This window comes from Chlorocebus sabaeus, chromosome X (genome assembly GCF_047675955.1).
Source record: "Chlorocebus sabaeus isolate Y175 chromosome X, mChlSab1.0.hap1, whole genome shotgun sequence".
Classification (NCBI taxonomy): Eukaryota; Metazoa; Chordata; class Mammalia; order Primates; family Cercopithecidae; genus Chlorocebus; species Chlorocebus sabaeus.
This window is the reverse complement of record NC_132933.1, coordinates 45766999-45788747: the sequence shown is the minus strand read 5'-3', so window position 1 is coordinate 45788747 and position 21749 is coordinate 45766999. Positions and strand designations below refer to the sequence as shown.

The window sequence follows — 21749 nt, the reverse complement described above, 5'->3', positions numbered from 1 at the left end:
ATAACCACATTTAAAAAACATTTTTATATTCATTTATTAATTTTTTTAGATGGAATCTCGCTCTGTCACCCAGGCTGGAGTGAAGTGGTGCAATCTCACCTCCAAAAGTGCTGGGATTACAGACATGAGCCACTGTGCCCGACTGTACCACATTTTTCTTTATCTACTCGTTGACTGATGGGCATTTGGGCTGGTTCCATATTTTTGCAGTTGTGAATTGTGCTGCTACAAATACGCATGTGCAAGTGTCTTTTTCATATAATGACTTCTTGGATCAAACGGTAGATCTACTTTCAGTTTTTTAAGGAATCTCCATACTGTTTTCCATAGTGGTTGTACTAGTTTACATTCCCACCAGCAGTGTAAAAGTGTTCCTTTTCACCACATCCACACCAACACCTATTTTTTTTTTTAATTATGGCCTTTTTTTTTTTTTTTTTTTTTTGACAGAATCTTGCTCTGTCGCCCAGGCTGGAGTGCGTGGCACAGTCTCGGCTCACTGCAACCTCTGCCTCCTGAGTTCAAGCCATTCTCCTGGCTCAGCCTCCTGAGTAGCTGGGATTACAGGCATGCACCACCATGCCCAGCTAATTTTTGTATTTTAGTAGAGATGGAGTTTCACCATGTTGGTCAGGCTGGTCTCGAACTCCTGACCTTGTGATCCGCCCACCTTGGCCTTCCAAAGTGCTGGGATTACAGGCATGAGCCACCACGCCTGGCCATTATGGCCATTCTTGTAGGAGTAAGGTGATTTTGCACTGTAATTTTGATTTGCATTTCCCTGATAATTAATGACGTTGCACATTTTTCCATATGCTCGTTGGCCATTTGTATACCTTCTTTTGAGAATTGTCTATTTATGTCCTTAGCCAACTTTTTGATGGGATCGTTTGTTTTTTTCTTGCTGATTGGTTTGAGCTTCTTGTAGATTCTGGATATTAGTCCTTTGTTGGATGCACAGTTTGCAAAGATTTTCTCCCACTCTGTGAGTTGTCTGTTTACTCTGTTGACTGTACCTTTTGCTGTGCAAAAGTTCTTTAGTTTAATTAAGTCCCAACTATTTATCTTTATTTTTATTGCATTTGCTTTTTGGTTTTTGGTCATGAAATCCTTGTGTAAGCCAATGTCTAGAAGGGTTTTTCCAATGTTATCTTCTAGAATTTTTATGGTTTCAAGTCTTAGATTTAAGTCCTTAATCCCTCTTGAGTTGATTTTTGTATAAGGTGAGAGATGAGGATCCAGTTTCATTCTCCTACATGGGGCTAGCCAATTATCCCAACACCATTTGTTGAAAAGGGTGTCCTTTCCCCACTTTATGTTTTTGTTTGCTTTGTCAAAGATCAGTTGGTTGTAAGTATTTGGGTTTATTTTTGGGTTCTTTATTCTGTTCCATTGGCCTATGTACCTATTTTTACCAGTACCATGCCTTGTAGTATAGTTTGAAATCTGGTAACGTGATGCCTCCAGATTTGTTCTTTTGCTTAGTATTGCTTTGGCTATGCGGGCTCTTTTATGGTTCCATGTAAATTTTAGAATTTTTTCATAGTTCTGTGAAGAATGATGATGGTATTTCGATGGGAATTGCATTGAATTTGCAGATTGCTTTTAGCAGTATGGTCATTTTCACAATATTGATTGCACCCACCCATGAGCATAGACTGTGTTTTCATTTGTTTGTGTCATCTGTGACTTCTTTCAGCAGTGTTTTATAGTTTTCCTTGTAGAGGTCTTTCTCCTCCTTGGCTAGGTGTATTCCTAAGTGTTTTATTTATTTATTTATTTTTTTGCAGCTATTGTAAGAAGGGTTAAGTTCTTGATTTGATTCTCAGCATGGTCACTGTTGGTGTATAGCAGTGCTACTGATTTGTGTACATTGATTTTGTATCCTGAAGCTTTAATGAATTCATCTATCAGATCTAGGAGCTTTTTGGATGAGTCTTCAGGGTTTTCTAGGTATGTGATCATATCATCCGTGAACAGTGACAATTTGACTTCCTCTTTACCGATTTGGATGTCTTTTATTTATTTCTCTTGTCTGATTACTCTGGCTCTTTCAGTTATTTTTAAAAGTACAATTAGGTTATTTTTGACTGTAGTCACCCTGTTGTGTTATCAAATAGTAGGTCTTATTCATTCTTTCTATTTAGTTTGCTCTTGTTTTTCTGGTTTCTTAAGGTAGAAGTGGAAGTTTATGGTAATTCATATGAAATCTTTCCTCTTTTTTAAGGTAGGCACTTTCAGCTACAGATTTCCCCTTTAAGAACTTTTTAGGCCGGGATTGGTGGCTCACACCTATAATCCCAGCACTTTGAGAGGCTGAGGCAGGCAGATCACTTGAGGTCACAACTTCGAGACCAGCCTGACCAACATGGTGAAACCCCATCTCTACTAAAAATACAAAATTAGCTGGACATGGTGGCACATGCCTATAATCCCAGCTACTTAAGAGGCTGAGGCAGGAGAATCACATGAACCCAGAAGGCGGAGGTTGCAGTGAGCCAAGATTGTGCCATTGCACTCTAGCCTGGGCAATAGGAGTGAAACTCCATCTCAAAAAATAAATTAATAAAAAATTTTAAAACAGAACTACTTTAGCTAGATCCCATAAATTTTGGTATATTGTATTTTCATTTTTATTCATCTCAAAGTATTTGCTAATTTCTCTTCTGATTTTTTTTCCTTGACCTCCTGGTTATTTAAGAGTGTTTTGGCTGGGCGTGGTTGCTTATGCCTGTAATCCCAGCACTTTGGGAGGCCAAGGCAGGCAGATCACTTGAGGCCAGGATTTTGAGACCAGCCTGGCCAACATGGTGAAACCCCATGTCTATCAAAAATAGAAAAATTAGTCAGGCATGGTGGCAGGTGCTTGTAATCCCAGCTACTTGGGAGGCTGAGGCGGGAGGATCACTTGATCCCGGGAGGTGGAGGTTGCAGTGAGCCAAGATTGAACCACTACACTCCAGCCTAGGCGACAGAGCAAGACCCTGTATCCAAAAAAAAAAAAAGGGTTTTGTTTGATTTCTACTTGTGAATTTCCCAGACTCCCTTCTGTTATTGATTTCTAATTTAATTATGCTGTGTTCAGAAAATATATTTTGTATGATTTTATTCCTTTTAAATCTAGTAAGGCTTATTTTATATCATAACATATGGTTTATTCACAACAGTGTTCCATATGCACTCAAGAAGAATGCATATTCTGCTGTTGTTAGATAGATGGTTCTGTAGATTTCAGTTAGATCTAGTTTGATTTATAGTATTGCTCAGGTCCTCTGTCCTTGTTGATATTCTGCTTAGTTGTTTCATCCATTATTGAAAGTGGAGTATTGGCCGGGTGCGGTGGGTCATACCTGTAATCCCTGCATTTTGGGAGGCCAGGGCAGGTGGATCACTTGAGGTCAGGAGTTTGAGACCAGCCTGGCCAACATGGTGAAACCCCGTCTCTACCAAAGACACAAAAAATTAGCCAGGCATGGTGGCAAGCACTTGTAATCCCGGCTACTCGGGAGACTGAGATAAGAGAATCACTTGAACCCAGGAGGCGGAGTTGCAGTAAGCTGAGGTCGTACCACTGCACTCTAGCCTGGGCAACAGAGTGAGGCTCCATCTCAAAAAAAAAAAAAGAAAAAAAAAAAGAAAAAGAAAAAGAAAAGAAAGAAAGAAAAGAAAAGAAAGAAAATGGAGTATTGAAGTCTCCTACTACTGTTGTTGAATTGTATATTTTTCCCTTCAATTCTGTCAGTTTTTTCTTCCTGTATTTGGGGGTTTTGTTGTTAGGTGCCAGTGCTGTACTTTTGTCATACATGTAATCTCTAGTGAAAGGCAGCACTGGCATATTGACTCTGTCAAACTGGAGTTTGAGTGGCATTTCGAAGTCTTGTTTTCCAGCATCTTGATCACCATGATGAGCTATAAGGGCAATGACTAAAAACATGGGTTTTGAAGTCCTTCAGACCTAGGCTCAAATCCAGTCTACCACTTGGTCTATGTAATCTTAGGCGAGTCAGTTTCTTTAGCTGTAAAATGTAGATAATGATAATAACTACCTCATTGGGTTGTTATGAAGATTAAGTAGGATCACACATATTAGGACCTTAGCCTAAGTTAGTGCTTGTTTGTCATCTGTCTGTCTGCTGTCCGAGTGTATTCTCACAGATAAAATGGGGAAGAGCTCCAAAAACAGTGAGAGAAGGTATTCACAGATAAAGCATTTGCGATAGATAATTCTCAGATGCACACACCTACCATCATTAAGAGCGATTGACGAGAGTATTTGCCACATATATGTGTAGTAGGTAGGGCTGGCCCTGTATGAATGCAGAAAAGAATAAAATTTGAAGAATTGTAAGAATGCTTCCCCTACCCTCCTCCCACATATGCACATCCCAGCATATCTCCCATATACTTTACACATTCAGACCCTGGAATTCTAATATAGAGCATTATTCTTTTAGGATCCCTCCATCAACAGGCGTCTCTGAAATGCAAACTCTTGGGCATTGTATGTAGCCTGTTTAACAGGTTCTGACTAAAGCATTAGTAACTTGTCAGATTTATTTCCTTCTGCTAGAGGAGATTCAAGATAACAAGAACAACAGAGCACTGGTGGTTGGAAAAGCTCTGAAAAGAGGTGGGGGCAGGGGCAGGAACGGTTCCAAGTGGGACCTATGTCTACAGCTGACTTTCAAACAGAGGGTATCCATGTAAGAGTCCAGCTGTGCCCAGATACCAGGCTCTAAACCAAGGTGTTCACTCCCACCCCTACCACACCCCATGCATTTTCCCATTTCAGAGGTGATGGGGCTATTAGCAGCTCAGGTTATTAGACTCAACTCACTCTGCTTTCAGGGTCGGCAGTAACATACCTCATCAACTTCCCTACCCCTAATCTTTGGCAGCCAGGCAATGCTTTGTCTTGGGACCTGCCACTTGGTCGTGCTGCAGAGACATGGGCCAGAGACGACAAGGGAGCTCAGTCACAATCCTCGGCACCAGGGTTCATCTGTTGATTCTCTTTCTGGGTTTAGATTACATGCACAGCGCCCACCGCCCTGTCACTGGGGGCCACCAGGGGAAAAAGGAGAGTAGTTATGTGGGCAGCGTGGGCACCAGCCCCAGGAAATCGAGCCGCTGCACGCCCCCGCCTGCCGACTCTGAGCTTGTCAGCTTCTGCTACCTCCATATGCGGGAACAAAGAAAGGAGCAGGAAAGTCGGACAGATGGCAACGAGAACCTAATCTTCTTTGAGGAGACCAGGCCCCGAACCAAGTCTGACCCCACATCCAAAAGTTCCGGCCAAGGTTATGAGGTAGTCCCTGATGACTTTGATGCAGCTAGCCTAGACCATGAGCCTTGTGCCAGCAGGGCCCGGTCCTACACCTTGGACAATTCCCTTGGGGCTGACGCCCTGAATTTCTACTGTGACTCTTGCAAAGCCAAGCTCCAGGAGCAGCTGGGCCCTCGCAAAGGTGGGAAGCCTAGCTCGTCTCGTGACAATATAGTAGATTTGATGTCCCTCCCACCACCTGGGAGTGAGGAGGAGGAGGAGGAGGAAGATGAGACAACTTCTCTGTTGCCAGCCATTGCTGCCCCACCCCCTGGTTTCCGAGACAACAGCTCTGATGAGGATGACCCCAAGCGCCGGGCTGTCCAGAGCCAGGAACAAGGACGCCACCTGCGTGGGCTTCTGTACGATGAGATTCCAGTGACATTGATTGACAGTGTGCAGACCCGGACAGTTCGAGATCATGCCCAGGAGCTAGATGATGCCCTGGTGTCCACTCTGCAGGCTCTGGAAGCCCTGGCTGCATCCGAGGATGGACCACACCCACCACCCCCACAGACTGCAGGTAATGACCGATTCCTTCTCCCTCCTTCCTCCCACTTCTCCTCTCCAGGAAGGGCCAGTGAGTAACATTGTGTCTTCCCAAATAGATGTCAGAGTCACTGAGGTATGTCAGGGCAGTGGATGGACCAAAGGTTGTTTAGATAGTGTCAGAGGAGCAACGATGCTGCAGCAGGGAGCAGCTGCTCAGCTCTAGCTAGAGTTCTGGCTCTCGTCATTGCATCTCTTTGGAAATACCTTACGGATAGATCCCAGGGATTGAGGTCATGACAGCTATGGATGCAGGCCAGGATGGAGGATCAGAGAAAAACTGTGAGAGATGTAGAAGACAGGCGAAGAACAGAACATCCAGCATGCACATGATTGAAAGAAAAGCAAAACGACCAACTCACTACCTAGTGACCTGGGACCAGGGGAGCCAAAGGCCATCACTGCTTATGGCTGAGGTCTTTATCCTGCCTAAGAACATGGGCTCCGAATCAGATGCACCCAAATCCTGGTTTCTTCAGTCATTGTCAGTGTTACCTTTGGCAAGGCACTTACTCTCTCTGACCCTCATTCTGTAACCTTAAATGGGTTTTATAAAAGTAGTTCTATCACATGGGGTTGTTATAAGGATTGAATGAGATCAGTCATGCAAAGCATGTAAGCACTGCCTAGCACACAGTAAGGCCTCAGTAAGTGGTAGCTATTGTTACTAAGTATTAGTTCATAGGAGAACCGTACAACATGCATGCTGTTCCCTGTTATAGACACACGTATGTCCATCTTGTAGACAAACAGACGTCACACATGTACCCATAGTCACACATATGTCCCTCCATACACATACACCTTAAAAAAAGAGAAGAGAGCCGGGCGTGGTGGTCTGTAATCCCAGCACTTTTGGAGGCCGAGGTGGGCAGATCACTTGAGGTCAGGAGTTCAAGATCAGCCTGGCCAACATGGTGAAACCCCGTCTCTACTAAAAATACAAAAATTAACTGGGTAGGCTGGTGCACACCTGTAGTCTCAGCTACTCAGGAGGCTGAGGCAGGAGAATCGCTTGAACCTGAGAGGCGGAGGTTGCAGTGAGCTGAGATTGCACCATTGCTCTCCAGCCTGGACAACAGAGTGAGACTCTTTAAAAAAAGAGAGAGAGAGAGAGAGAGAGAAGAGGTAAATGACACAGCAATAGAAAAGGAATAGGGAGGAATAGGGACCATGAGAAAGCATGTGAGGCAGGGAAAAGTGTAGAAAGGGAGGGTGAAGGTATTGGGGTCAGAGAAAGCCTGCCTTTTCTGTATGTGAGGATACCCTTGACATTGGGCAGCCCCCATGTATTTGGCCCCCAGGGCTGGCATTTCTCTTTGCTTAGAGTCTGGAGAGAGTGCTAGCTGCTCCCAGGCTCAAGTCCATGTGGCTGCGGAGAGAGGACAAGCTCAGCTAAATGGCCTCAGCTGCAATGACTGTAGGCAGGCCTGGCCAGATGAGGAGGGATAGAGAGAGACCTCTCTTTGCCAGCCCCTCTTTAGGACAATTAACAAAAATTTCCTAGCTGTTGAATCTAAAAATAGTTGTGATTAGCATGCTATTTTGCATGTGATTTGCATGGTAATTTGCCATCAAACTGCCCAGATCCTCGCTCCACCTCTTTTGTTTCTGTTTTGGATTCCAGCCTTTCATCCCCTTCTTATAGCTTGCCCCTCTTTGTCCCCTCCCCTCCACTCTTCCCACCCTCAGCCCTACATTCTCACCAGGCCTGACTATTTTTCTCTAGCTGGAAATACTGCTGGCTAACCTTGGCTTCTATGCACCTCCTATACAGTCAGCCCTCTGTATCTGAGGGTTCTGCATCCACTGATTCAACCAACCGCAGATCAAAAACATTTGACAAAAAGAAATATGTCTATACTGAACATGTACAGATTTTTCTTGTCATTATTCCCTAAACAGCACAGTATAACAACTACTTACATAGCATTTCCATTGTGTTAGGTATTATAAGTAATCTAGAGAGGCTTTAAAATACATGGAAAGATGTACACAGGTTACATGCAAATACTATGCCATTTCATATCAGGGACTTGAGTATCTGCAAGTTTTGGAATCTTCAGGAGTCCTAGAGCCAATCGCCCATGAATACCGAGGGACAACCGTGTAGAGCTGGAAAAGAACTTGATTTCAGTAAGCGTAACAAGCCCTATCCCTGTTCCTCCAGGTCTGATTGTGCTGGCCACAATCACTCCTGAATCATCGCTGGACTCGGGTCATGAAACCAACTCTTCAGAGCTCACAGACATGTCAGAGATGATGTCGGCCATGAAGCAGCACCAGAACACCACCTACTTCCTGGCCCAGCACCTCAACAAGGACAGCCTCCTTGCCCGCAAGGACCTGCCCTTCCGGATCCAGAGCTGTGCAGCCCAGGCCGTTCTTACGGCCCCTTACTCTCTCGGGCGCCCGGATCCCAACCCATCTCTCCAACCCATTGCCACAGGCCAGAGTACTGGCCCCACTGGCGCTCGGAGGAAGCTGCCCCAGTCAGAGGGCCAGGTACAGGGAGAACGAACATACTCCTTGGCAGTGCACCCAGCACTGTCCCCACAGCTTAGTGAACAGAAGAATCTGAGCCTGCTGTCCCCAGTTCCTGAGGACAAAGGGCCTGGCCACACTAGGGCAGGCCTAGAAATGTCACTGAGGGCAGCCACATCATCCCTCAGTGAAGAGCAGGTCTCTGAGCTGAGGGACAACCTGCCCAAGGAGGTCAGGTTGAGCCCCAAGCTTATCCTGGACCCAAAGGGCAGTGTGACCCCAGCCATCATCTCGGCTGCCCTACAGCAAGTGGTTCACAGTAAGAGTCTAGTCACTCCTGGTGGGGCTTTGGGGAACCCCCCCAGCAGGAGTGAGAGAAGGCTGGAGGCCAGCATGGGGAGGCCAGAGGTTAGCATGATGAGTAGCAGTGCAAATAAGAATCTGAAGTTCAAAATTAGCCCCAGTGCTCCAGAGACCTCACGGAATTCTCAGCATCAGCTGGGCGCAGAGGTCTCTTCCAGCCCCAGAGCACCCACAGGCAGCTGGGCTGAGAGCCTGCACCTCTCCCAACAGGAGGACAGGCTGCCTGTTCAAAATTTCCCTCCCAAAAGCTATCTTCTGCGAACAAGCCGAGAGTCAGTGGGCAAGCAAGCTACAGGGGACATGGCAGGCAAAGGCGGGCCAGAGGGTGGTAAGCCCACCCTGCAGAAGCAGGGCACCATCTCCAGCCAAGGAGAGAAGGCGCAGCTGGAGAGCACACCCAAAAGAAGCAAGCTCGAAGAGACCAGCCTGGTTCCCCGAGCTACCTACTCCATGGCTCTGCAGAGCCCCAGCTGCCAGTCAAGAAGCCACAGCCCCAGCTGCCAGCCCCATGGCCACAGCCCCAGTAGCCAGTCTCGAGGCCAGAGCCCCAGTTGCCAACCTCAAGGCCAGAGCCCACTGAGGTCTCAGGCTGCCAGCCGGCAGGTGAGCACCATGCCCTCTAGGAAGCTTGAAACAACTCTCAGTGGAGCCCACTCGACCTCTGAAGGCCCTGCAAAACCCAAGTCATCCCGAGGTCCTTTCCGGCTACGCAATTTATTCTCTGCCACCTTCCCAACCCGCCAGAAGAAGGAGACAGATGAGCGGCAGGCCCAACTGCAGAAGGTAAAGCAGTATGAGCTGGAGTTCCTTGAGGAACTTCTAAAGCCACCAAGCCAGGGGGAGCTGCCAGGCACCGAGTACCTGCAACCTCCAGCACCTGGCCGCTGCAGCTGCCAGCTCCGCAGCAGCCCCGTGCAGCAGGGGCCGGGAATGTCCCGCGAGCAGAGGCGCAGCTGCGACTGCAAGCGCATCTGCCGGGGGGGGCCGGCCGCAAGCCACCCAGACACCAGTGCCCAGCCTCCGGGGGAGGGAAAGGGACAGGGTCCTCCCTAGCCAGAGGCAGCCAGAGGCTGGCCCAGGCGTGAGCCTCAGCAGCCCCATCAATGTCCGGCGCATTCGTTCTACCAGCCTGGAATCCCGAGAGTGCCGATCGGACCCTGAGAGTGGTGTTTCGTGCCTGACCACGTGTGCCTCAGGGGGCGAGTGTCTGGGAGCTTCCAACTACAGGAAACTGATGCGCCGCTACAGTATCAGTGAACTGGACCAGGGTGACAGGGCCTCGCTGACCTCGGATGTCTACCCACATCCGCCCCTGGGCATGCTGCCTAGGGAGGCCAAGGAGTTAGAGGCAAGCCTGCCCATAGCCTTGGGTCCCAAAAGCAGGTCTCTGGAGTCACCGACGCTGGGAGACCCCTCCTACGTCCAGGTTGCCCCAGAGACCAAAGGCCCCAGACAGATGGCCATGTTCTCACTGCCCGCAGAGGTGTACCGGAAGCCTGCCGAGCTAGACGAGGACAGTGAGAGCAGCAAGTGCTGCTCCATCCGCTACTGCTTCTACTACCGCAAGTGTGACATGGCAGATGATGCCAGTGATGGCAAGGATGAGCTCTCTTACTCTATCCCCATGAAGATTCTGCCTGGCATGAAGCTGGACGAGCAGGTGGTGCCTGTGGTGAGCAGGACCCTGCAGGTGCTGGATGCTGCTACCTGCAGCAGCAGCAGCCCTGAGGCCTCCCGCACTCAGGAGATTGACCTCCGTGTGTCCACCTTCGAGGGGAGCCTGGCCAAGATCAATGCCCTGCGGGCTCATGCCTATGGCCTCCCTGATGGCTTCCTGGCTGCCCGGCTGGACACCAACGAGCTGCTGACAGTCCTGCGGCAGTGTGTGGCCAGCCCCGAGGCCCGTGCCCCCAAGCCCTATGTCTCTCAGATCTCCGAGTATAAGCTCGAGCTAGCTCTCAAGTTCAAGGAGCTCCGGGCCTCCTGCCGCCGTGTGGCCAATGTGGACAAGAGCCCAACTCACATGCTGGCAGCCATCACGGGCAGCTTCCAGGTGCTGAGCAGCCTCATTGAGACCTTCGTGCGGCTGGTGTTCATTGTGCGCTCCGAGGCCCAGCGCCAAGAGCTGCTGGCCAAGGTAGAAGAGGTGGTGAGGAACTACACCTTCCTGCTGCGTGCAGCTGAGGAGTCCACAGCCCGTAACCTTAACCAGCAGCAGCAGCAGCAGCAGCAACAACAACAACAACAACAGCAACAACAGCAACAACAGCAGCAGCAGCAGCAGCAGCAGGTGGCAGCAGCTGCAGGGGCAGCCACAGAGCACCCACCAGGCTCCCCAACTTCGGCGACTGTTATGAGCACATTCACCCACTCCTTAAAAACCCTTATTAAGTAGGGCATCTGCCCACACCTGTCCCCCTTCCCCAACCATGGCCCCAGGTTTGAGCTTTGTGGTCCTTGCATCTTGTGGTGAGTGTGTGTGTATCTGCTGGGCCAGTCAGGGTCCAAGAGCCCATCAGTCTCCAGGGAGTGGAAACTCTCTCGATTAAGGCTCTCTCTTAAGGGCTGCAGACTTAGCTGCCGCCCTGGGTGTCCTCACCCCTTCCCTGGCCTCTGGGCCTCACTGTGAGGAAAAAGGCCCCTCGTCACTCTGCTCACAGCAGGGCTGTATTTTATCTCTTCTCTCGGGCTGAGAAGTGACATCAGGCTCACTTCCTGCTCAATCCGTGTTGGGCGCTGGGGGAGCCAGGGCCTGAAGCAAGCGGACCCTCAGGCCTTGAGCTCCTCGTGGCATTGGCTCCCCTGCTGGGAGCAATGGCAGTAGCAGCAGGCCACATTGCCGTGCCGAGGGGAGAGGGCGCTCAGTCCAGATGTGCCCAACCACCTTGGGCTCACACTCACCTGGCAGGTGCCACCCTGAGGGCCTGTGCCTCGGTGAGATGTCTGCAGAAAACAGCCACACTTGGCTGTTTGCAGCCGCCCAACAGGCTGCCAGCCTGGGGAGCCCTCACCTCCAGGTCCAGTAGCTCCACACCAGCCATCCCCAAAGTGCCCTGCCTCTCACTGATGGGCAGGGCAGCTCAGTCCACTAGGGAGCAAGCATCTGGAATCACCCCACTCGTTTTGGGTAAGGTACCTGGTGAAAACGTCTGCCTGGGGAGACCCAGTGCAGGCCTAGGAGCCCGCCCAGCCCAGTGCAGGGGCTGTTGCTGCAGGCGTGAGGCTCCGCTCTCAACATCTCTCTACCAGATAGACTGTCCTTAGGAGTTTGACTTAGCTGTGGATCGGGGAGGGGGGTGGGGGGAGGGGGGAAAGGGGTAGGGGTGGGGGGTGTTGATGACTATATCTTAAATTTTTGGAAGCTAGCGTGATATGTTAATCCTGAGTATATGCTTTTGGCTGTGTATTGACCCTGTGGATTTGTCTCTCTAAGAAAAGAAGCTGAGCGCCTTACCCGGTGCAGTCCTGCACCTCTTTCTCCCTCTCTGGAGCCATCTGGAAGGGAATTCACACTGTTCAACATCCACCTTGACACACACCTCCTATTGCCACCACCGCTGCCACCGCCGCCGCCACTGCCACCACCACCGCCACCACCGCTGCCAACCCTCCCCCCGCCCCCCACCCCCACCCCCGCAACCTTCCTGGGAGTGAAGACACGGAGTCCCTACCAACTGTCCCACTGTAGGGAACAAAGAAAGCCAATGTTTCTTCTGTAGATTGTTTCTTGTTCACCTCTCCATATCTCCCCATTTCCCACACCCTTGTGCCCTGTGTCTGCCTCTGTTTCATCACTGTGTCAGAGGTCCATGTGAAATCTTTCATTCTGATGTGAGTTTTATAAAGATGTACACTGTGCTTAACCCCTGCCCATCCTTGGTAGCCTCTAGTACAATAAAGTCTCCCTGAGTGGTGAGTTCTCCCAGCAAGGAGGAGGGGAGTTTCTTCTGCAGAATCCAGCCCCTCCCTTCCTTGCTTCTCCTCCCCCAGGACCAAGTTGTTGAATGGGCCAGAGATGCAGCCAGTGGGGAATCCTTTTCCCCTCAGCCACTGCAAGCTGGAGTGCTGACATGGTCTTCTTTTTCTCCCAACTTCGCCACTCAGCCCCTGCCTGTGTCATTCCACTGCCATCCTTCACCTCTCCCTCAGCCTCATGGAGAGGAAACATTTTCTAATGTCTGTATATAGTATATATACTACATAAAATATATAAATTATATATATATACACTAATTTATGTCTTGTTTTTCAAACAAGAATGATTAAATCTATTCATCTTACTATCCCAATAAGTCTTTGTGGTGCCTCTTTGTGGGTGTCCTTGTGTCCTTGAATTGTTGGTTGGTGGTGGCCCTTCGTGTGCTCCCCCAGGCCCCTGCTCTTATGTACTGGGCACTGGTGGGTGATGACAGCTAAGGACCCTGTTCCTCCCACCTCCGCAACATGCAGGGGATCCCCTTTGTTCCTCTTTGAAGCCTCCTGTTTCTCATGGGAGTTGGAAATTGTCTACCTCTTTCTCTTGACCATGGGGCTTCTGGCTCACCTGGCCACCATGGCTGTGACCTCAGAGCTGAAGGGTTGTAGGTGGTGTGGGGGGGGGGGGAGGCATGTGGAAAAACACAGTGTGCTCTGTGCCTAGTATATCAGATGGCCTGGAAATTAGGATTTTAGGCCACTCCTCAGACTGGGGTTGGGAAATGGCGCCCCTCCCTCTGAACCGTGCCTTCTTGCTCTCAGAGTGCAGCCTGACTGCCTCGCAGTTTAGGCTATGGAATCCCTTGCAACAGCCGCTGGCCATGTAGTGGGGTGGGAAGGAGGGATTGTTTCCATAGTATGGAAGCATTAGGTCCCTAATCAGAGCTAACCCTTCGGGCTCTTCAGAGTTACCCAATGGTGAGAAATTATTTTGTTTCCTAATTTTCTTCCGGTACTTACAGGTCTTCACTAGCCTATGAGGCATCTTTGTCCAAATTAGAAAAAGGTTCTTCCTGCTGCCCATGCCCCCATCATGACACCCTCTGAGTGATGGGCACATGGCTTGGTAATTTCAGCCCTGTCCAGCCCCACTTGCTTCATTGGCTAGGTATACAAGCTACACAATCGTGTACAGTGATCCTACTTAGTCACTTCCAAAGATTGATAATAGACTTTTTTTTTTGAGAGAGAGAGTCTCGCTCTGTTACCCAGGCTGGAGTCCAATGGTGTCATCTCAGCTCACTGTAACCTCCACCTCCTGGGTTCAAGTGATTCTCCTGCTTCAGCCTCCCAAGTAGCTGGGATTACAGGTGCCCGCCACTGCACCCAGCTAATTTTTTTTTTCAAAGACGGGGTTTCACCATGTTGGTCAGGCTGGTCTCAAACTCCTGACCTCAGGTGATCCACCCACCTCATTCTCCCAAACTGTTGGGATTACAGGCGTGAGCTACCACACTTGGCCTACAGACTGCTTTTTTCCATGTCTGCAAAGGTTATGGCTAAAGAGGTTTGGAAGCAAAGCATTGAAGAGGAGCCAGGGGCAGCACAGTGAGGCTGGGCTTCTCTGCATGTTCCCCAACACCAAGCCAAAGCTCCTCTTTAAACATGGGAGGGAACCACCGGCAGCAGCCCTTGGACTAGAGGCAGAGCTCTTCCGGGTGCTGCCTGCCAGGCATACTGTCCCACAACACTAAGGTTGGGATTCAGTGCAAGTCAATGCCATGATAAAGTGAAGCCCACTGCCACTCACAATGACCCAACTGGACAATCCAAAAACTTGGGAGCCCTAAGGCCCTGCGCTAACTACACTGGTAGCTCCTTAAGGTCAGAAAACATTCTTTCTTAGTTTTACACCCTGGGTACCCACCCACACAGTACCTGGCACATAGTAGGTATTCACATATTTGTAGAATGAATGAGTGTTGAATGAGATGACTGTCATGAGAGAGCCATCCCAGACTTGTGTGCGAGTGAAAAGGGCTCTGTCTCCTCTGGGAGTGGTTGATTTGGGGCAGTGTAGTTGGACATGGCTAGACAGTCTGGCATCCTCCTATCAAAAGATGAGGAGTTGGGGCCATCATCCCATGCCCCACCAACTCAGCTGAGTTTCACCAACTACTTTCCAAAAGCTCCTGAAACTCTCCTGAGGTGACTGACAGTCACCTCAGACCCAGGGTCATTCTCTGCAGTATCTGGGAGTGCAGGGAAAGACCATATTCCCACCAGCGTCTTCCTTGCCATCTTTGGCCTCAACCTGAACCTGAAGCTGATGCTGTCCAGATACCCCATCCAAGTGTCCCAGAGCCTGACTCCTGCCTTTCTGACTTCAGCCACTTCAAGGAAAATGGGTTCATACTATTGGCATGGGCCCAAAATGCCAGTGGGTGCTGGCACAATCACATTTTTTTTCAAGCTGTTGTGAAGGCATTGTGGATAATAGGTAATTTCATCAGCAATGAATTGAAAGAACCTGCCTCAGCCAGAATTTTTGCTGCCAAAGAGGCAGGGGAGGCTCAACTACCAGCATTGGGAGGGGGCATACATTTATGTCTCAGGATCAAATTCCTGCAAACAGCCAGTAGGATGAGGGTAATAACCACATCCAGTTCCAGGGTAATAGCCACATCCCATTCCTCATCCTGCAGCCTGGAAGCCAGACTGTGGGTGTACATTTGGAGCGAGGAGGAAGTCCTCCACCTAGTCGGAGGAAATGACCTCTGAGGATTCAGTCCTGGTCCCTGGAGAAATGTCCTGGACACCAGGCGGGTTTCTTGGGTTCAATGTCCTTACCGGCTGGAAGCCACTGTAAAGTGGAAATGATGAAGACTGCCTTCTTGCAGGTACAGAACTGCTTGTTTCACATGAGCGTTTCTAGTGACTCCCACAAAGGCCCACGCATCCACGCACCAAGTCATTGGTTGATGCCACACCCCAGCATAACAGGAACATGTTCTGGTGTCCATGTGATGTTTTCAGCTGCAGGTTTACCTGCACTTAGGAATGAGGTAGGTTGCCTACCACTTAGGAATGAGCTCAGGTTTAGCTTTTCCTGCTCTCCTGTCTGTGATGTCTTTCCCTCTGGGTATTGATTCCTCATTCTCATTTTCAAGGTTTTGGCTAAAAGGAATATGCGTCTGTACTTTTTTGGGAGTCTTCCACAACACAGAAAAATTGAACTTTGCCCTTAAATAGGCGAAAACAACTGTGTATGAACACTTGCCATATGCCAGATACCCTGCTAAGTACTTTACACACATGATCTCATTTAATCTTCACAATAATCCTTTGAGAGAGGTACTATTATCATTTCCATTTATCAGAGGAGGAATTGAAGCCTAGACAAGTCACTAGCCCAAGGTCACACAGCTGGTAAGTGGTAAGCCTATCAGTTTTCAAACCCAGCCCATCATGCTTTCAACTAACTACCCTACAGTACTTAGCCTGACCCCACCTTTCTGTGGACCCAGGATCATTCTCTGCAGCATCTGGAAGTGCAGGGAGGAACCCACCTTTGTGGGGTTTTTGTTGTTATTGTTAAACAGGTTCTCACTCTGTCACCCAGGCTGCAGTGCAGTGGCATAATCACAGCTCACTGCAGCCTAGACCTCCTGAGCTCGGGTGATCCTCCCACCTCAGCCTCCCAAGTAGCTGGGACTACAGGTGCCCACCACCACATCCAGCTGATTTTTATTTTTATTTATTTATTTTTTTGTAGAGACAGGGTTTTGCCATGTTGCCCAGGCTGGTCTCAAACTCCTGGGCTCAAGTGATCTGCCCGCCTCAGCCTCCCAAAATGCTGGGATTATAGGCATGAGCCACCACGCCCGGATTCAACCTTACCTGCCAATCACTTCTCCCGGAAACAGAGGCATGGATGCAGCCACACTCATCAGAAGATGACCTGTAATTGCTGCTCAGGGTCCAGGCAGCCTGTGTGTAACAGGTGGCCTGTAACTTTGGAGTATGAGTGTAAGTCCACCTGTCCCCTAACCTATCTTCGCTGCTCTGCCCTTGCGTCACATGCCTCTTTGAGGGAGCCAGGGATGAAAGAGTATATGTGCATGGAAATTTGTGGGTTGAGCGTTATGTCCAAAAAGCAGCCTTCAAAAAATGCATGTGGCTCCCAGGTGGTCCCTTCATCCTCTACCATCTGCCCATTGTTATTGGACTCCTTGTGCTCCTCCACCTGGGGTCTGAGCCCCCCAGAGTATGTGGCAATGTTCTGGCAGACACGAAAAGCCACAGTTACAATGTGGCCCATACTCCTGACACATTTGAATTTTTCTCCAAGATTTTGGAGGAAAATATCATTCTGACGACACATTATTATTATTTATTTATTTTGAGACAGAGTTTCACTCTTGTTGCCCAGGCTGGAGTACAATGCTGGAATCTTGGCTCACTGCAACCTCCGCTTCCCAGGTTCAAGCAATTCTCCTGCCTCAGTCTCCTGAGTAGCTGGGATTACAGGCATGCATCACCACGCCCAGCTAATTTTGTATTTTCAGTAGAGACAGGCTTTCTCCATGTTGGTCAGGCTGGTCTCGGACTCCCGACCTCAGGTGATCTGCCCACCTTGGCCTCCCAAAGTGCTGGGATTACCAGCGTGAGCCACCACATCCAGCCCACATTAAATATTTTTATCTAAAAGTATCATGTGAGGAATGCAAACACGAATGCCTTTTAAAGATACATATCATTTCAAAGACACTTGAGTCTTGTGTCTGATACTTTTGGTGACATTCCCATAGCCATCTACCTAGCATCCAAGTTCACTCTCTTCAACTAATAGACACGCTTGGATGGAAGTATTGACACACTTGGGGCCCATCAGATGAGCCAGCTGGTTGCATAAGCCTCAAGGGGAGGATAGCTGGGACCCATCTATTTCCATGGATCTGGGCACAGGGTGGGGGTCAAGTGCTTGTTCAGGGATATGAGACCTGGAATGGCCAGGTAGGGTGGCTCACGCCTGTTTTCCCAACACTTTGGGAGGTAAGACAGGAGGATCACTTGAGCTGAGGAGTTGGAGACCTGAGCAACATAGCAAGACCCCATCTCTTTAAAGAAAATTAGCCAGACATGGTAGTACATGCCTGTTGTCCTAGCTACTCAAGAGACTCAGGTGGGAGGATCCTTCGAGCCCAGGAAGTCACACTGCCACTGCGCACCAGCCTAGGTGATAGAGCAAGATCCTGTATCTAAAAGAAAAAAGGAGAAAGACCTGGAGTGACAGGGTGTCAGAAAGGGACAGCAAGAGGAGATGGGGCAGCATTATCAAAGGCTCCCTCCCCTTCCCTGCCCCTGCCCCCCAACTGTTGCCTATTACACACTTTAGCAGCAGGTCAGCCCCAAGCCCAGACTGAGGGGAACCAGCCGGAGATTTCTGCATCTGCAATGAGCAAGCAAAGTAGGGAAGCTGTGTGGGCTAGGCTGAGCAGCTCACCCTAGAATCAGGGCTCAGTTCTATTTTTCAGCCCAGCCACTGACTTGCCATATGATGGGCTATACGTCATTTTACATCTTTGGGCCTCTCCTCTAAAGTGAAGATGACTGAGTCTTCAGCCTCCCTCTATGGCTGTGAGGATTAATGAGGTGATGCTGAAAACGCAGCTGTAAAAATCCTGAATCTTAGCTGTACAAGCTTAACAAGTGCAAATCGAACTGCCCCATTTGCAGCTGGTCCACAGAAACTAATTAAGCTTGCACCAAGGGCCTGGAACTAGAAACTTGGCCAACAGAGCTTTGGGGGACTGTTTTCTCAAAATATCTATTGCTCTCAGGCAAAGCCGTTTTCAGTCAGTTTCCCTCAAAAAAGACATGCAAGACCTCTTTTCCTCTGGGCCTTTTTTTTCGAAATTGCGAAGCCAGCTCACTTCCTCAATGGAGAATCCCTGTCCTCAGTGGACACAGTCTGGTGAACACAAAGCTCATCTTGGCCTTTGGCCAATACCCCTCACATGTTTCTCTGACATCCTCCTGCTCTTCCTCCATCCTCATCCTCCTTGCTAAAAGCAGCTGTAATTAAAGGAAGCTTGAATTTGTAATTTTTCCTCAACATTTAGGCTTAACAGGAAAGGGTTTTTGTCTTTTGTTTTGTTTTGTTTTTGTTTTTGTTTTAAAGAGAATAAACATGCCAGGCACAGTAGCTCACACCTGTAATCCCAGCACTTTGGGAGGCCAAGGCTGATGGATCATCTGAGGTCAGGAGTTCGAGAGCAGCCTGGACAACATGGCAAAACCCCGTCTCTACTAAAAAGACAAAAATTAGCTGGGCGTGGTGGTGCATGCCTGCAATCCCAGCTACTCAGGAGGCTGAGGCAGGAGAATCGCTTGAACCTGGGCAGCAGAGGTTGCAGTGAGCCGAGATGGCGCCACTGCACTCCAGCCTGGGTGACAAAGTGAGATTCTGTCTCAAAAACAAAAACAAACAAAACAACAACAACAAAAACCCATCTTTTTCTCTTCCTCTCCCCAAGCAAAAACTGGTATCACAGACATGTTACATGTTGTACATCAGATCTCTAGACTTCATCCTACATACTACAGCCGACATATTTACTACTTTGTATCTTTTGAACTACATCTCCCTATTTTCTCTGCCAGGGCAATATAATGAACTTCAGCCATCTGATTAACTGAATAAAGCACTTTGTGCTGGGCATAAAGGCTTCCTACAATGTCAGATATACTCATATCCAATGCAGAATGCAATGAATCTGATTTTTTTTGAGGCGGAGTCTGGCTCTGTCGCCCAGGCTGGAGTGCAAGGGCACTATCTCAGCTCACTGCAACCTCCGCCTCCCAGGTGCAAGTGATTCTCCTGCCTCAGTCTTCCAAGTAGCTGGGACTACAGGTGTGCACCACCACACCCAGCTAATTTTTGTATTAAAAGAAAAAATTTTTTGAGACGGAGTTTCGCTCTTTTCACCCAGGCTGGAGTGCAGTTCCTTCTCTCAGTGGCACGATCTCTGCTCACTGCAACCTCCGCCTCCTGGGTTCAAGCAACTCTCCTGTCTTAGCCTCCCAAGTAGCTGGGATTACAGGAGTCCACCACTATGCACAGCTAACTTTTGTAGTTTTAGTAGAGATGGGATTTCACCATGTTGGCCAGGCTGGTCTCGAACCCCTAACTTCAGGTGATCTGCCCATCTCAGCCTTCCAAAGTGATGGGATTACAGGCATGAGCCACCACGCCCGGCCATGATTTTTTTAAATTGATATGCATGCTGTGTTACCTAGGTAATGTGGCTGTCAGAAATCCCTTCTCTCAATTATGTGATTATAACAGTGGGGAGTGCCCAAGCCACTGAGGTAACATCTGTTCTCTCTGCCTTCTCTAGAGCCCTAATCAGTCAATCCCTCAGCCTGCTCCCTTATAAACCAAGGATCCCAACTGCCCCTCCCTGATTCACTCATATAAATTTGAGAATAAATCTGCAGTATGGGCAAGCCATTTGCAGTTTCTTGGAAGTAAATGCAATTCCTGCGTCCTAGTTTGACTTATAGCCAAAAAAGCCTACATGGCCTTGGTCACCAATGACAGAATTGGTAGTAAAGCAAGGCAGCAAAGACAAGCATCCCTGCCCCTTTCCTAACCTGGCACAGCAGGAATGTACAATGCCTCCAGGGACCTGAAAAGACTCAAGGAACCAAGAAGAAACTGGACAGATTTTCCCTGCTGAACAATGAAAGAGACTTTTATTTGATTTGCAGTTCCTGCTGCCCTGAGCCCATATTAGCTTGGCTCTGTAACAAAGTTGCAAGCGAAAGCCCTACACCATGAGCCAGAAGACTTTGATTTGACTTGTAGCTCTTCCAAAAACTAGCTGTGTGACCTTGGGCATTCACTTCCCCTCTCTGGCTATCAATTTCTTACATATAAAATGAATGGGTTGAACTAAAGGGTCTATTAGCTTTTAAAAAGCACCTTTTCTCATCATACTTTCACTTAAGCATTTTTAAACAAAGGCAAGTACTTCCAGCATCACTCAATGTTCCCCAAGTCAGTAATTAAACTGGGAGAACTCCCCAGTTCATAAAACTTAAGCACCAGAACAAACTACAAAGCTCACTTGGCCCTGCTGTTTTTATCTAATCACCTTCTGTTAGGAAGGACTGAAACCTCCCATATTTTAAATCCCTACATGATTCTAGCTCCCCGTCATACTGACCTTGTACAATAACATCTACATTCACAAGAAACCAACTCGCGGGGACCCTAGAAGAGTGAGACACATCTAAAGGTTTCAGCCAAATCCTATCTAAGGTAAAACAAGCCAGCTTCACTTTATGAGATAAATCTTCCAGAACAGGACTCATTTTAAGATCGACTTATATTAATAAAACCATGATTTACATGTATAAGTCCTCTGCTCTTTCAGAAGACTCCTATGTTGAAGTCTTTGGAGAGGCCATTAATAGTCACCTCCTGGCAGGGCATGGTTGCTCATGCCTGTAATCCCAGCACTTTGGGAGGCTAAAGCGGGCTGATCACTTGAGGTCAGGAGTTCAAGATCAGCCTGGCCAACCTCGTCACCCCTGGTGAAACCCCATCTCTACTAAAACAAAAATACAAAAATTAGTCAGGTGTGGTGGCACGCACCTGTAGTCCCAGCTACTCAGGAGGTTGATGCATGAGAATCGCTTGAACCTGGGAGGCAGAGGTTGCAGTGAGCTGAGATTGTGCCACTGCACTCCAGCCTGGGCAACAGAGCCAGACTCTGTCTCAAACAAATACATAAATAAATAAAGTCACCTCCTGAGATATCTGTCAGTGTCAATCCAGATTTTCAATTCAAATCCTTAAGTGTTTAAAATGCATTCTCTCTGAGTCTCTATGCTAGAGACTGTAAGAGTTATATAGCCTCTGCCCTCAGACAGCCTGCATTCTTGCTGAAGACTCAGAGAATGTAAGGTTGGGAGTCTGTCAGGAGATCGAGACCATTCTGGCTAACATGGTGAAACCCCGTCTCTACTAAAAATACAAAAAATTAGCCGCGTGTGGTGACACGTACCTGTGGTCTCACCTACTCGGGAGGCTGAAGCAGGA

The 21749-nt window shown here is 48.6% G+C and overlaps 1 protein-coding gene across 1 annotated transcript in view; it reads left to right on the top strand.

Annotated features, from left to right (window-relative positions):
- The window catches only part of FRMPD3 (FERM and PDZ domain containing 3), a 97353-nt gene extending 86010 nt beyond the window's left edge, over window positions 1-11343 (top strand). The window contains 3 exon segments of the mRNA XM_007992499.3: window positions 5028-5849; window positions 8046-9700; window positions 9702-11343. Of these exon segments, the coding sequence (XP_007990690.1) occupies window positions 5028-5849; window positions 8046-9700; window positions 9702-11117 (3893 nt within the window). The 3' untranslated portion in view covers window positions 11118-11343.
- The last annotated feature ends 10406 nt before the right edge of the window (window positions 11344-21749 follow it).